Source organism: Apostichopus japonicus, chromosome 3 (assembly GCF_037975245.1).
Source record: "Apostichopus japonicus isolate 1M-3 chromosome 3, ASM3797524v1, whole genome shotgun sequence".
NCBI classification, from domain to species: domain Eukaryota; kingdom Metazoa; phylum Echinodermata; class Holothuroidea; order Aspidochirotida; family Stichopodidae; genus Apostichopus; species Apostichopus japonicus.
The window spans coordinates 3936396-3951153 of NC_092563.1; the positions used below are offsets into that span (position 1 = coordinate 3936396).

Here is a 14758-nt window from a genome sequence, read left to right on the forward strand (position 1 = left end):
TTATCTAACCTGTACTGAGGTGGAGAAGTTCAAAGCTGCAACCCCTGATGTGATGACCCCTGATACTATAATTATAAACAGCAAGTGTGGTATTGCGTAACATGTTTTCATTTCGAAAGAGAGGAAATAGTTCTTTAAAAATATGTTTCGTGTAAACGTTGGAAGGAATTTCTACAATTTCTTCCGTAATTATGATGCCTCTGCTATCCAGAAATGTAGTGTGTCATATATACAAGGACAATCACCGGAACCGAGGATTAGAGAGTATTTTTACTACATCGACCACCAAGGACAGGTTAGAGAGATTTGTATTATTCATTTCACACGCACCTATTCAGCGAAAACTAGAAGTAATGCGAGTTTCAATTGGCCTCATTATTTCAGACCTACTGTATAGTGTATGAGGTTAGGTTAGGTGACTAACATGGTTCATTTCGATATTCACCTGGCAATGACACAGATAGAATTTCATGTTGCTTTTAATGGTAACATATAATATGTACCACAACTAGGTCTATTATGTACAGACCTGTAGCGATTATGTTATCTTTATTTAAGAAACAGAGTTTTGGTGAGAGGAGTAGTCACTATAGTACTAAAAGTAATGGCTCCTCAGGGAAACACAGTTTCTATCCTGTGAGCTTTAAATTTCTAGAGAGTTTTTGAGAGACCCAAAGCTGCAATAGCATTCTGTTTCTGTTGGCTGCACCATTAAAGGTCATCAATGTTGCCCAAATATGCTTAAAATTACAGTAGGGGCTACAGCACTATAGCCCCCTCTCAAAAATTAAGACTATTCTGCACCCATGATCAGATCTCAACAAGGATTTATGAATCTGATATTCCTTGCAAGTGGCTCCATATTAGGAAATGATACTCAATATATGGTTTCATGTTTAACAGCTACTTTATTGATATATTGTTCACTTAATTCCGGTTAGATTTTAAAATCTGACTTGCAAGCTTGAAACAAATGTGTTTGATGGTATTTATCACTAGACCAGAAATGTTCCGAAGACCTGCAACAAGTTTTCAAAGATTGCCAATATATAGTGTTGGTTCATCTGTCTTTTGGATAGTCAAGGAAAATCAATTGGATACATGTGTAGGCTACATAATCAGTAAATGTTAGATAATAATTACCCTACTGACCATATGTCATATAGGTGGGAGTTAACTCAGTGTGATGACACCATGACAATAGTATACAGGTATAACTATAAAGCAGGTAGTTAAATAAACTCTTACTGTCGGTACAATGCCTTCTTTGGTAACTTTTGAATCGTTCTGTAATATTCCTCAAATTAATACTAAATATTTTTGTCTTTTCTTTCCAGTTGTTTCTGGATGATACAAAAGTGAAGAACTTCATAACATGCTTCAAAGGTTTGTATGAAAATTAAAACGTATTAAAGGGTGTGAAGACTCGCGCAAAAAGAAACGTCTAATGCCTGTAATCTGACCTAGTTTCGGATGAGGTGCACAGTGTACAAACAATACAGCGATGGACATCTCAGGTCCAGCTAAAGATAACAAGGTATCATGTTTCATTACTGTAATGTCTGCATTTTGTAGCGACACAAACAAAAACGTCACTTGCAAGCAACGGACAGTTAACTTTTTCAGATGGCCGCGCACGGTTTGGGGCGAGTCTTCAATGCCTTAAAGTCCAACCTTGTACCAGACTTTTGGTTTGCAATATTTGTGGTTATTTGGCAAAGTTTTGAGTGTCATTCTAGTATAACCAAGTGCATTTTTGCTTTATATTCCATATTATTTTCATTTTACTTTTCAATTTTTATTAGCTCAACTAGTTGAGCTTTTGTCATGGCAATGTGTCTGTCTGTCCGTTTGTCTGTCAACAGTTGTTGAAAGGCCACCATGCGCATCTTTTTGATCGTTTCATGTCAAACTTGGTGAGGTAATGACGTATATCAACAAGTTGGTACTCATGCTAGCATAAAGTAGGTCAAAGGTCATTTGGGGTCAAAGAGAGGTCAAACAGTGAAATCACACAAAAGCCTACTCCTAGAGTTAATGTTTGATTTTTATTAAACTTGGTCACAGTGCACAGTTAGTGATTGGTCATAACATTTGTTCTTACTTTTGATGTCAATTTGTCTGAGGTCGCAGGAGGTCCAAACGTGAATTTCGTATCAAAGCCTACTCCTCTAACAGTTTTTGTGTTATTGTGACTTTATTTGGCCATGGGGATAGGATCATAGGTTAATGGGCCACAAAAGTGATTCATTTTCTCATATGGTCCAAGGTCATCTCAGGTCATCTGAATGATAGCAAATACTGCCCAAGAAACATTTTCAAAGATTTGGTCAAAATCTAGCATATAGCATCTAGCTGATCCACTTTCCTCAAATCTGGTTAGGATTTTGGTTAAAAAACTGATTTGTTTCTGAGCTCGGGCTGGTAACTAACCATTACATACTTTGTTCCATGTCTTCTTGACATTAGGTAGTTTGTAGTTGAGCTACTGTGTCATTGGCCCTCTAGTTTCAAACTTTCAGATGTTAAGGAAGTGCATGTAGTAACATTCATGTGACTAAATACTAACAAAGATTATATACATCCTTTCATTACAGACAAAAAATTTCTTAATTTCTTCTTCAAACGATTGAAGACAAATCACATAGAGAATCAATACCGGGAGAGTTTTCCGTATCTGTCACCGTGCGGGCGAGAAAGGAACTACATACGCTGCGAGGACAGACCCATAGTATTTTCACAAATCCTGGATGGCAAAGAGAACGATTTACTGGTATGTAATCATTGCGGAGAGGACTTTACCGTTCCACTTGAACCCCAAAACATCTTCATGCTCCCTTTAAGTGGACGGATCTACCACCCTGCGCCGGACAGAGTAGGCGGAGTTGGCCTCATCAAATCCAGCGTTGCAATAGAGATAAGCTCCTTGTTTGAATTTGGAGTATTGGGAGAAAATTCGCCTCCTGTTTATTTCAATTGGAAGGGTACAAGACACAAATTGTCCTACGATGTTCTGAATTTGATGTCAGAGAAAGAGAAATCGGAGCTAGAATGATTGTTTGACTTTATAACTGCCTTGCGAGATGGGTTTATTCTAACGGCTTTCAACTTTCAATAATATGAGCTGTTGGGGCAGGGGAATGTTGAATGACCTGCTTTATCACCTGCACCAAGCTTGACACTTGAATGGAAGTTGTCCTAAGGTCTTCAGCAATTGGAAAAGGGAGTCACTTAAAATAATCAAGATTAGAGTAAACTAAAGGTCAATAAAATAGTTAATTCTTTTGTATCAAGTTGTAAAAGTGTTGTTGGCTAAGCTTCTTTTATTTTTATTATAGAAACTGCCTGATTATTTAATTAATGTGTATTAGATGTCACCCTGGTTGAATTGTTCTGTCAATTCCAGTGGCCTTTGGTATTGGACATACATGCAGGATGAATTGAAAATTCTGTGAAAGCTGCCTTACTTAAATGACAAGGTAGGGGGGTGGGCATCAGCTGATTTTTATTATTCTAAAAATGTAATTTATCTCCAAGAAAATATGAACAATACACATATAAGAAGAAAAGTTCAAATGACTTGCTAAAAATGACCAGTAGGTAAGCTAATTATATTCTGATTAGTAGAGCTATAAATGAATTAATTTTCTTTCTGGTCAATACATTGCACATACATCCACAGTTAAGAGTAACTTTTATAACAGATTTTATGAGATAAGAATAATAAAAGCAGTAAAAACATTTTGTTACATAACAGTGAATAAAGAGATAACAAAACAATTTTAGTACACCGAAGAAGCAAAACAAAAAAATTTAAAAAATGAAAAAGCACATCAAACTTTTAGGAATTAAACAGATTTGACACCCAACTAAACAAATATGAGGATTTTCATTTAATTTGAATACTTCAGTCTTCTCATAAACTGAAAAAAAAAATTATGATGAAACATTCTCTTTGATCAAAACATACATCAGAATGATATGAGCAGTTGAAAGTTGACCAATATCTTATCTGTCCTAGAATATATCAAAATCCATTTATTTGTTTATAGGAATATTTCAAACCACATTTCAAACTTGTATGCACAATGTAGCAACAAACACTGTTGCAATGCTATTGAAATTTTATAAGAATGCAATGTGATTACGACACAAACAGTAAATCTCTCCTTTGGTCAGTTAATAGAAAATTACAAATACAAAGGCACAACAACAGATGAAAGATTAGACCAAGTCTCACTGGAAACAAATCAGTTTCATGGGAAATGCAAAATTAATGATGTTACATATATATAACAGACGAGTCACAATTGGCCCATAAATGAAAAAAAAAAGCCCCCCCAAAAATATCAAACAATGAAAAAGCTTTAAAAAGAAAACTTTCTGCCAAGTTACTGATGATAACAGTTCAGTTTGGAAGGAAAGTGCTTTTCCAGGGCAAAATGTTGTTTGTGTGAGACATAGAAATATGTCTCAATATCCTGTTTCATGTTTTAACCTGCTTTGTTAAGCAGTTTAATCACCAGGGAATACCAATGCATTCATAATGAAAAAACTGATTCACACTTTAAAGACATATTTATACTAAAGATTTAAGTATTTACTTTCCTCCCCTCCCTAAATGCACAATCTGAACCCCTCCTCTCCTTGCTTTGGCTTCTTTTTTGTGGGCCCCCCCCCCCCACAAAAGAGAAGCCAAAGCAAGGGAGAGGAGATACAACTACATCCGTCTTCTGTGCAACACTCAATGGTCACACTAATACACATACTTTGTGCTGGATGGATGTTACTACTAGGATGAAAATAAAAACAGGTAAATGATATTTATTTGTAACATATCACTGATAGATTATAAGTAACGACTTTGATATCATTCAAGAATGTTGTCCCTGATACAGTTTATATATTAAATGGTTAAATTAGATAAAGGAAATGTTCAAGAATCCATGAACATTTCAGGTCGTAAGAAAGTAAAATGACAATTTACTTTATTCATACAAATCTTTAACTTTGTGTACGTTTCTATCAAGCCTAAAGGTACCACTGATTTAAAGGTTAAATAATTCACAAATCATCAACAGAGAACTGACTGTGAAGTTAACATTTGAAAGTGATTTTTTTTGTGTGTGTGGCTAGGATTGGTTTTCAAAACAGTGACAACAGGATTACAAATCATGCCCCATTACTAAGTGAGCTATTCAGGCAATAACTGATACTGATCCGCTCATTTCATTGTTTCTTTGATGAGAGATGCCAGTCAGAAGCCAGCCACAACCCCTTGCATCCCCTGAGCTGATTTAACTAGGTCAACTGTTGGAAATGCATTTAAATCAACTATAAAAGCATTAGTGACCAGCAGTTAAAATTCCACGTTCGAAGCATATATGTAGCTAACCAACTTGAACCTGCCTGAATGTGTGGGCATAAATGGAAGTATTTCTGTGTCCATGGTCAGATACTCCTGGACAGTACAGTTGAAAATTTGCAACAACTAAAGCATAATAAACTTTGAGGTCATTACTGATGACCTTTTATAAGTTTAGAACAGAATTATGGTTCTCTGGCAAAACCTGCACCCACCACATCCCTGTATTAAATAAAGTTGATGACACGATGAAACTCTTGCTACACATCAGGCAGACTTCCTGAATGTGGTTCCTTTATAACATGGATTGCAACTTTTGGGCCTCTATTACCATCATCACATTCTTGTAACTATTGGTCAAATGGTACTACAAAAGCGATTTCCATAAAAATAACCATTCTTTTTCATTGCATGTCTCAAGAGATTCAACCCGGATGTGACAAATTTGATTGTTGAGAAATAAATTCGTCGAACCAAACTACCAACACACAGCTGTATATAAATGCTAAGAATGGAATGTTATCAACACTGTAGTCTGGTCAGTTTCAGAAACAGGACTTCACAGAGGAGAGGGCCCTTGAGACAAGTATCAAAGGTAGTCAAAGAAATTATTTTTGAAATAAAACTGTATCAGAAACATCCGTAAAAGGCAAGGAATGATCGCACACATTCTTGCTTTATTTGTTCGCTATGTGCCTTGTTTTGAACAAGTTGTTTTATTTGAAAAACAACATTTCAGAAGGGAAGACACAGGCCCTTCGCCCCCTCCCGGATGTCCCTGATGGAAACATGCAAACACACGCACAAAAAGATAGAAACCATATAATAAAATCTACTTAAAATTTTAAACCAAGTGTGGTATAAATAAACAGAGCCCACTTACTTTCCATTCAAGTGCCATCCATCTAATGCCCTCTCCTATCTTATTGATTTAAACAATGAATATTAATTTAACTTAATCTTCAGACACATTTTTTTCAAATGGAATAATAATAAAAAGGACGATGCCTCATCGAGAAACACAACCTGACTGAAGAAACCTTTCAGGAAATACAAAATAAATTGTAGAGGCAGATGACATAACACAAAATAAAATGACAATAATGTCATTTATAAAATTACTAACTCATTAAGTATCTTATTGCTATTTAATTGTATAGAATTTATCATGCCTTTGTATACAGCTGAGCCTCTCTAATTGTATTTTACATTAGTACTTATAAGTATTAACTTTCAAGAATTGTTCAAATTAAGTGATGGCAATAAAAAAGTTTTAAGGACCAGTGAATGCATTTGAAGGTAAGGTACAAAATAGCATCTTTAAAGTCACATCTCTGGTCAAGTAACAAGAAGAGAGAATTTTTTTAAGAATGGTTAGTAGTATTTGCTTCTAAATATGTTAGATTTATGGTCAGTCACATTCAAGCTTGGATAACCTTATGACTGTTACCTTTTTAAAAAGGCTTGTAGCAAGTTCAAAGTGGACGTACCGCCCCAGCAGAAACTCCAGTATATTATCAGTGCAGAAGCTAATCTTTCACTTGAAAATCTTGCATTTGAAGGTAAGGTACAAAAAAGCATCTTTAAAGTCACCCAGAGATGTGACTTTAAAGATGCTATTTTGTACCTTACCTTCAAATGCAAGATTTTCAAGTGAAAAATTAGCTTCTGCTCTTGCAGAAGCTAATCTTTCACAATTTTTTCTAAGGTAGAACTGTCAGTGTGAATGTTGTACCAAATCAAAATGAAAGGAAACAACTCATTATGCAATTGACACAAAATTTTACAACGGAATTTCAAAACTATCGCAAGAAATCTCATTTAGGGTTACGATGTTCTTTGTTTCTAAATGTTGAACAATGTCACCTCTGAATATAAATTTGAAACAAGAGAAAGGGATACTTCTATTGGATACCTTGAAAATGCTTATTGTATTTGGTTATTGTCACCGTGAAATATTTCAGATGAATAAATCCTATTTCAAGACGATCCTAGCCTAAGAAATTTAGAAATATTGGCAGCTCAATCGTTCTTCAAATAAGTGTTTCTACTTGAACATAAGTAGTTTTGGAATAGAACCATCGGCTACTTTCCTCTTATCGATTTATCAGCTTCATTGCTTTGTCATCTGTGCTCCTTGCATGATGGTCAGTTTTGCTGAACGTTTGTAGAGTGCCGGGATTGATCCAGGACAAGCCGGATGTCTGAGCGTTTCTCAATTCACTTACCTCCAGGTTCTTCCTCAAGGAGAGAAAAGATGAAAGTTACTAAAAATTTGAAATAACTTTATGAATGTATCAACATATATGGGATGACTGCATGGAATCACACAAGAAGACTATTGAGCATTAATGGTGAATGATGCATTCAAAGAAAAGGAGTTAATAGAAACAGAACAAAGTAGTACATCGTACGGGTAATATTGCCATCAACTTTGACACTGGTATGGTAGTGTTAATGTACATACTGTAAGCCTTAGGGACTTTGTTAAAGATGTCTAAGGTGATTACATGTAAAAATTGAAAGTGCAAAGAATTTATTGGCTATAACATCCTTTGCTCTACCAACTCTAATATCCACCCTTTACTGGTGATGATTCCCATTTTACCTTTTTCATATCATTTTATACAGGATCACCCCCCCCACCCCCACCCTATCCCCCCACCCTATCCATCCTTTCAAATCAATACCAGCCCAGGAAGATATTAATATTGGAAATTGGCTGTCTGTTTGTGTATGCAAATTTAAAATAAATCCAGAGAGTTATTCCCCCAGATATAAAAGTGTCATACTTGTCTTTGATTGAGGATATTGTACTTGGTTCTGCCATGTATGTCTTCCTGCCACGGGGTGAACGTGATGGCGTGCTCATCCTCCGTGGACGGGGGCTCATATATATGATCCTTCAGAGATTGCACACAATCACGAACCTTGGACTTGAACATCTCAAGGTCCTTCTCGTACCTGTGCCAGAAGGATAAAAAAAAATGGTATTGATATGATACATGAATGCCATGAGAGTCATCTACATATGCACAGTGGGTAGGTGAAGCATAGCAAGTTTTATGCATATTATGAGAGATGGTTGTGTAGGTTTAATCTGCTTCATATTATAAAGTTGACATCAATCTGTCACTCTACAGCAGAACCAGAGTCTATTGAGTGTACAGTACACCCATCAAAAATTTGCATTAATGATTGTTTTACGATGTAATCACCATGCTCGATCAACCCTATACTGTCCATGTAAGAAACCATTTACAACCAATATCATATACAGGTAAATGCTGTTTCCTGGAATGAAATTAACATTGAAGTTGTTGTGATGATATTATCTTCAACTGTTAAGGGTTTATATGTACATTAACTGCACAAATGTGTAACTGTATCATCATCTTAATGGTTGCTGAACCTTGTGGTGTAAATGCCAAATGCCAAGTCATAGACAAATATGACGGCTCCTTGAGACGTACCATTAAGAATACTGGGAGGGGTCCCCTCCCCTTCCAGTAGGGGAGGGGTTCACAGGGGCATCCCAGATCCATTTTAGAATGCTTAAATTTTCAATCACAGTAAAAGTAGTAGACTCTTTAAAGGGAGCTATTAGCGACTGAATTAATTTCAAATTCTCCGACCCACTGTCAATGCCCATCAATTGGAACAGCCTGTATATATCTCTCAACTACTCTCTCCCTATGCTCCTGTCCATTGTCTTCATTCCTTTGCCAAAGACCTACTTTTCTCTTCCCAACCTACGCTTAAATACATACAGGTACCGATGGTTTGCCTGCTCTGCTCCTTATCTGTGGAACCAGCTTCCAGATCGTATTAGATTTTGTACTAATCTTTCTATGTTTAAGAGTTACCTAAAGGATCATATCTTTTCTTGTTCATTTCATTGCGATTGACTTGTTTTGTTAAGTGTCTTGCACAGCTACTTCTTGTTTCTGATTTGGCACTATATAAATCCACTCTGTTATTCTTATTATTACTGTTATTACTATAGCAAAAATGTTATTGGAATAGGCAGACATTTACAACTACAAGGAAAAAGTGTATATTAATTCATGAGACTCAAAAAATATATATTTGATGATCAGAAGAAAACATATATCCTCAAAATCAATAGAAAGCATTAAAAGCTATGAAAGGAGAAGAAGAACTCACAAATTTGCAGCTTCAGAATTTAAAGGTTCCGTGGAGTCAATCTTATAGAATACTCTACGGGCAAAAAGTAGCACCTGCCAGATATGATTTGTACTGCGTCTCCACTTTGAAAATGTTCTTTTAACGTCAAGTTCGCCTGAGATAGGATCAACCATTGGATGGAATAGAGGAGGCCTGAAGGTTAATGCCTGAAAGATCAAAAGGAAGCCATCGGTCAGGTAAAGATACAAGTAAGGGGGGCATTGTGGTCAAGTGGTTAAGGTAGTGGACTGGTGATCTAAGGATTACAGGTTCGAGCCCTGGCCAGATCATTGCATTGTGTCCTTGGGCAAGGCACTTTATCTCCATTGCCTCTCTTCACCCAGGTGTATAAATGGGGACTTGCGAGGTAACTAGTAAATCTAGTTGCGTGTGCCGGTTTTGGCTGCACCCCCTATGGGAAGTTCCCCGGGGGGACACATGGTTGTGGTGCACTGTGGTGCCCCAGGAGAGATTGATTGAATTGCGCACACTTTGGTGTGTAGGTGTGACAAGTTACCAATGACCAAGGCTAAGTTGTCAAAGCGCTACGATCTTGATGTAGTCAGCGCTATATAAGTGTCTAATATGTATGTAAGTAAAATATAAGAGATTATATTATTGCAGACAGATAAAGCCTTGATTTATTGATGATTAATTTGTTGATCCTACATACAAAGAGGATGATATTATTCACACAATTTGACACAATTTTGCCACAAAGTTGCACAAAGATCTCAAAACATTCCAGGTTTGGATACCTATGAATGACAAGTTTACCTGTATATATTGGAGTTGGACATTCTGGGAAAGTAGTATACCTTCGAGTCTGTAGACTACACTTGAAATACATTTTCCCTTTTGTGTACGATGTTTCTAAACTTGAAAATTCCACAGAAAGGACTTCAGAAGAGATGTAATAACAATTGAGAAATTTGATATCATTTTGAGTCCTTAGCAACTTTATCGAGTTGTACATGAAACAGACAGCAGTAGTAAGAACTACCATGGGCAAAACAAAATCAGCCACAATAGGGAGAGGAGTGAGACAAGGATGTCTTATGTCTCCAGTCCTTTTTAACATCTACGCAGAAGCCATGATAATTGACGCACTTGATGAAATTCAAGAAGGAATACAAGTTGGAGGACAATGGATAAAGTCGGTACGTTTTGCAGATGACCAGGCAATGTTAGCAAGCACGGAGGCTGGACTTCAACGTATGATGGAGAATACCAACAGAGTTGTCAACCAGTATGGGATGAGGATTAACATCAAGAAAACGAAAGTCATGAAGATTGGAAGGGAACAAAGGAGAGTTCACATAGAGAGAGAGGGGAAGGAACTTGAACAGGTCAGACACTTCAAATATCTTGGTAGTCTACTGGCGGAAGATGGATATTGTGAAACCCAAATCAGAGCAAGAGTGGCAATGGCCAAGGAAACTTTCAAACTACACAACTCTCTTTTTACTGCTAGTCTTGAGCTACAATTAAAGAAGAGACTAATGAAATGTTTTGTGTGGAGTGTATTCCTGTATGGCTCAGAAACCTGGACACTAAGGAAAGAGGACAGAAAAAGAATAGACGCATTGGAGATGTGGCTATGGAGAAAGTCTGAGAACATAAAGTGGTCAGACAGGGTCACAAATGAGGAAGTTCTACAGAGGGTTGGTGAGGTCCGCAGGCTGGGAGAAACTATTAAGCTGAGAACGAAAAGGTGGATTGGGAACATCTTGAGACATGACGGACAACTGAAAGATGTGCTTGAAGGTAGAATGAACGGGAAGCGACCAAGAGGGAGAAAGAGAATAATGTTGATGGATGATATCAGAGATGGCAGAAATTATTTCACTATGAAGAGGAATGCAGAAGAGTGGTTATTATGATTTTGTGTTTGGTGAGGGACCTGCCTTAAGGCAGATCACCATTAGAGAGAGAGAGAGCAACTTTATGGGCAGCAGGTCATAATGAAGAAGGATTAATAAAGTCATGTTTATCACCACGCTTTATAGAAATAAGCAATCATCAAAATAAAGAAATAGGACTTACTGGACATTCACCATCTGGGAAATTTTCTGGAATGTTTAAATCAAATTTGAAGACACCTTCCTGGTATATACCTTGACGTATAAATAAGACACCAAACCAATCTGAAAGAATGCAGAAAATTTCTCGTAAAATGACAACACAAACTTTTTTACAGTATTTACAGAACACGAAATGGAATGGACCCACACACGATCATATGAAGCATGCAGACCTAGTAGAGTTATTTATAAACTGTTCAATATTTAGAAAATATGTGATCTAAAGATATTTAATAATATAACTAGATTAATGGTTTAACTTTATCAAATAAATGTCCAATCAAAATAATCAAAGGAGTAATTTGACAGACACAAAGCTGACTAAAGATAGCAACCTTCCATGGAGAAACAAAATTAGCTCTATCAGAACTACGAATAGGAAATATGTTTACTAGGTACACCAAAAATGTTCATAAATAAATGATTCTTTACGAAAGGTATTGTAAAAGTGACGTTACAACATAAACACTAAATGAAATGACAAGTGAAGGAAAGATACTTACGAAGTGGTGATTTTGCTGAAGGTACAACATAAAGGCCAGGGAGCCTTTGCTTCCTTAACAGGTTACTATGTTAGAGAGGAAACAGAAAGTATGCAGATATGGTTGAACTTTCTTACCATTTTTATACTGTAGCTGGAGTTTTAAGTAATGTGGACTATCGGTAAAGCAGCATTTTATGGTTAAGCACTCACTTTATTAACATTTGGATGTTTAAGGTAGCATGTTAGTTTTGAAGGTTTGCAAAACAGTTCTCATTTATCATTTTTAATAAAGCTCTTGTGACTAATCAAGGGAATTACTTAAAACTAACTCGCTAATGTCTAAGAAACATTCTCTCTTTCAACTACTTCAGTGGTATTTAATTATTTTTTATTATGGTTATGCAAAAAGCATCTTTGATCAGGAAAAAAAAAAGTAATAATGAAAATACATTTCATGTGCATTAAGAGAGAAAACTTTTGATATTTCAACCTTCCGTTGTGAAACTTACTATTCTGACATCAAGGCATATTCCAAGAAAAATGGCCCATATGCTGCTAAAGGTCCTTCTGGACTAGTTACAGTTGGTCTCACAGCCTTCAAGGGACTCGCCACAATTTCTGTGCCATTTTGTGGCAATGTTGGCAACTTCTTCTTCGCAATTTTCTCATCTTCCATAGCCAAAACGTTTTTAGATGATAGATTCTATTATCATTTTCTCAAAACTGAGGAATAAAAAGTAGTTATCTACTACTATTACATACAAGTATAAGCTACTACGGTTAAAGTTGTCAAGTTGCTGCAGATAACAAACGAAACTTGGGCGAAGACACATCACTGACATTGATCAGTTTCAGCGAATACTGCAGTGCAGGTGGATACTATGATAAATGTGTAATATTACTGAACTAGCCCTGTGCCCATTTCACTGAGCTGTTTCGTGAATTGGAATTTGTATTATTTGTGTGATAGTTAGCATTTTTAGAAACCGTATCGATTTTCTGGCCAACCACAGAAATAATTCCCATTGACATTTAGCATTACACTGAGAGATAAAGCCTTAAAGTTAAAGGTAGCCCAGCCCTAGCCTATGAAGTTACTACTACTGCTAGTGTATGTGTAGGCCTACATAGCATTGGAAACATGGCGTGTTTACTATAGACTGAGGTTCTCTGAATTATACCAAAGCGTTACCGGATCTGTTATTGTGTCATCACATGATCGATATGACATTTAATGAAACGAAGTCAACCTTACCATATCTAGTCAATTGACTGTATTCGAGGAATTCAAAAAGCTTTAGTTTGCTGAATTGTTGAATGATAATTTTACCTAACCAGATCTCATTTTTGATAAGGGCCGAACAAACGCAGATCGATTTCGGCTTTTTCACTATGTAACCAAATAGTATAGACTGCTCTGGCAACCAGAAAATTGAGACGCCCTCTGCCAGGTAACTTATAACGATCTGCTGTAAAACAGCAATAAGACACCAGACGACAGGCCCTGCATAAAAAAAAGGGAAGGGAAAAGTGACAATGGTAACGTCCGTCATGTGATTTCTTCATATCACACCTTTGAAAACAAACGAACCATTATTATACCGCTAATAAATGTTTCCTATTTGTAAATAAAATTAAAGCTGAAATCGTGTCTAAATTTATACGAGAGCTGTGTATCCCAGCATTATTGGTACCGGTTTAGCTATTTATATTTTATGTGTGTTCTAAGTAAGAGACTAGCCTAAGCCTATGGCATGCTTCGGTCGTGGCTGTTGCTAGGTTTGCTAATTGAAGATATTTTATTCTCATATGCGTTTACGAAGTAATATATCTAATAGTGATTACCTCTAAGTGGTTATTCTAAACTTACTACTTCCAAGCAATACTACTCTGGGCCTCAATATTGACTGGTAATTTAATTTCTTAGCTCATTTCTGACAAATTATTGCAGTTTGTTAACTCACCAGTCCATTTTTACACAACAATTAACTAGTTATACATTTGATAACCCACTTTGTAAATAAATATTCATACGAGACACTGAAGAAAAATAATGAGGTTATGTTCATATATTAAAAGCTACCATGAAGAAGAGCATGGAAAGAAAGTGTCAATTATATGAAAAGAGAATGCACTGTACTAACAGTGAAGTATTTGATTTTACCAATATTCATTGAGTTGAAAATGTTGGTAACACAACAATTGTCACAGCTCTAATGTTTCTTATCTTAACTTTCAACACTTTCAGAGATTGTGATTTAGGACTAATAAACTGGGGATGGCAACTCTTTCATATGCAGAGAAGCTGATCTTGGCTCCAATGGTCAGGATCGGTACTCTACCGACCAGACTACTGGCATTGGATTATGGAGCTGATATAGTATACTCTGAAGTAAGTTGTGATGTTCCTAGATCTTGCTATAAGTTGCTTTTTTTGTTAAATGGATGGTTTAATGTGTTACCACAAGTTTTGTGGACATGGAATGATTTATCCAAATGAATCAATTTCTTGAGGAAAGATGCATGATGATGTATAAAATTGTTAGAATGATGAGATACCTCCCTGACTTTTTTTTTGCCAGAGAACCAAATTTTTAAGAACAAGTATTTGGGATCCTTGCAAGCTTAGAATTTGGT

General features: G+C 36.2%; 3 protein-coding genes across 5 annotated transcripts in view; 2 read left to right on the forward strand and 1 right to left on the reverse strand.

Moving 5' to 3' along the window:
- Window positions 1–4339, forward strand: LOC139960620 (UPF0598 protein C8orf82 homolog). The gene is made up of 3 exons (XM_071959140.1): window positions 1–295; window positions 1338–1386; window positions 2598–4339. The coding sequence occupies exons 1-3, from the start codon at window positions 143–145 to the stop codon at window positions 3053–3055; spliced, it is 660 nt and encodes a 219-aa protein (XP_071815241.1). The 5' UTR covers window positions 1–142; the 3' UTR covers window positions 3056–4339.
- On the reverse strand, window positions 3585–13517 carry LOC139960619 (AKT-interacting protein-like). 2 transcript variants are annotated; one of them, XM_071959118.1, is made up of 7 exons: window positions 13377–13517; window positions 12631–12844; window positions 12141–12205; window positions 11600–11700; window positions 9533–9720; window positions 8158–8329; window positions 3585–7602 (listed from the first exon to the last, which is right to left on the reverse strand). In XM_071959118.1, the coding sequence occupies exons 2-7, from the start codon at window positions 12795–12797 to the stop codon at window positions 7462–7464; spliced, it is 834 nt and encodes a 277-aa protein (XP_071815219.1). In that variant the 5' UTR covers window positions 12798–12844; window positions 13377–13517; the 3' UTR covers window positions 3585–7461. The 2 variants fall into 2 exon arrangements, with proteins under 2 accessions (XP_071815219.1, XP_071815230.1); XM_071959129.1 differs by having other exon boundaries at window positions 3585–7606.
- The window catches only part of LOC139960603 (tRNA-dihydrouridine(20) synthase [NAD(P)+]-like), a 19103-nt gene continuing 17778 nt past the window's right edge, over window positions 13434–14758 (forward strand). Inside the window, exons 1-2 of one of the 2 annotated variants that reach the window (XM_071959090.1) lie at window positions 13434–13572; window positions 14370–14513. In XM_071959090.1, the coding sequence (XP_071815191.1) occupies window positions 14400–14513 (114 nt within the window). In that variant the 5' untranslated portion in view covers window positions 13434–13572; window positions 14370–14399. Of the gene's footprint in view, window positions 13661–14369; window positions 14514–14758 lie in introns of both variants that reach the window. The other variant, XM_071959082.1, reaches the window with a different exon arrangement.

Bases quoted from the DNA above. Each gene is read 5' to 3' on its own strand.
- LOC139960619 (XM_071959118.1), bottom strand. From the start codon at position 12,797: ATGGAAGATGAGAAAATTGCGAAGAAGAAGTTGCCAACATTGCCACAA. The intron at 8,330-9,532 runs GTGAGTTCTTCT...CTTCTGGCACAG, and splicing joins AATTCTGAAGCTGCAAATTT to GTACGAGAAGGACCTTGAGA. The intron at 7,603-8,157 runs GTATGACACTTT...TCCTTGAGGAAG, and splicing joins ATATCCTCAATCAAAGACAA to AACCTGGAGGTAAGTGAATT.
- LOC139960620 (XM_071959140.1), top strand. From the start codon at position 143: ATGTTTCGTGTAAACGTTGGAAGGAATTTCTACAATTTCTTCCGTAAT. The intron at 296-1,337 runs GTTAGAGAGATT...TTTTCTTTCCAG, and splicing joins ACATCGACCACCAAGGACAG to TTGTTTCTGGATGATACAAA. The intron at 1,387-2,597 runs GTTTGTATGAAA...CTTTCATTACAG, and splicing joins CTTCATAACATGCTTCAAAG to ACAAAAAATTTCTTAATTTC.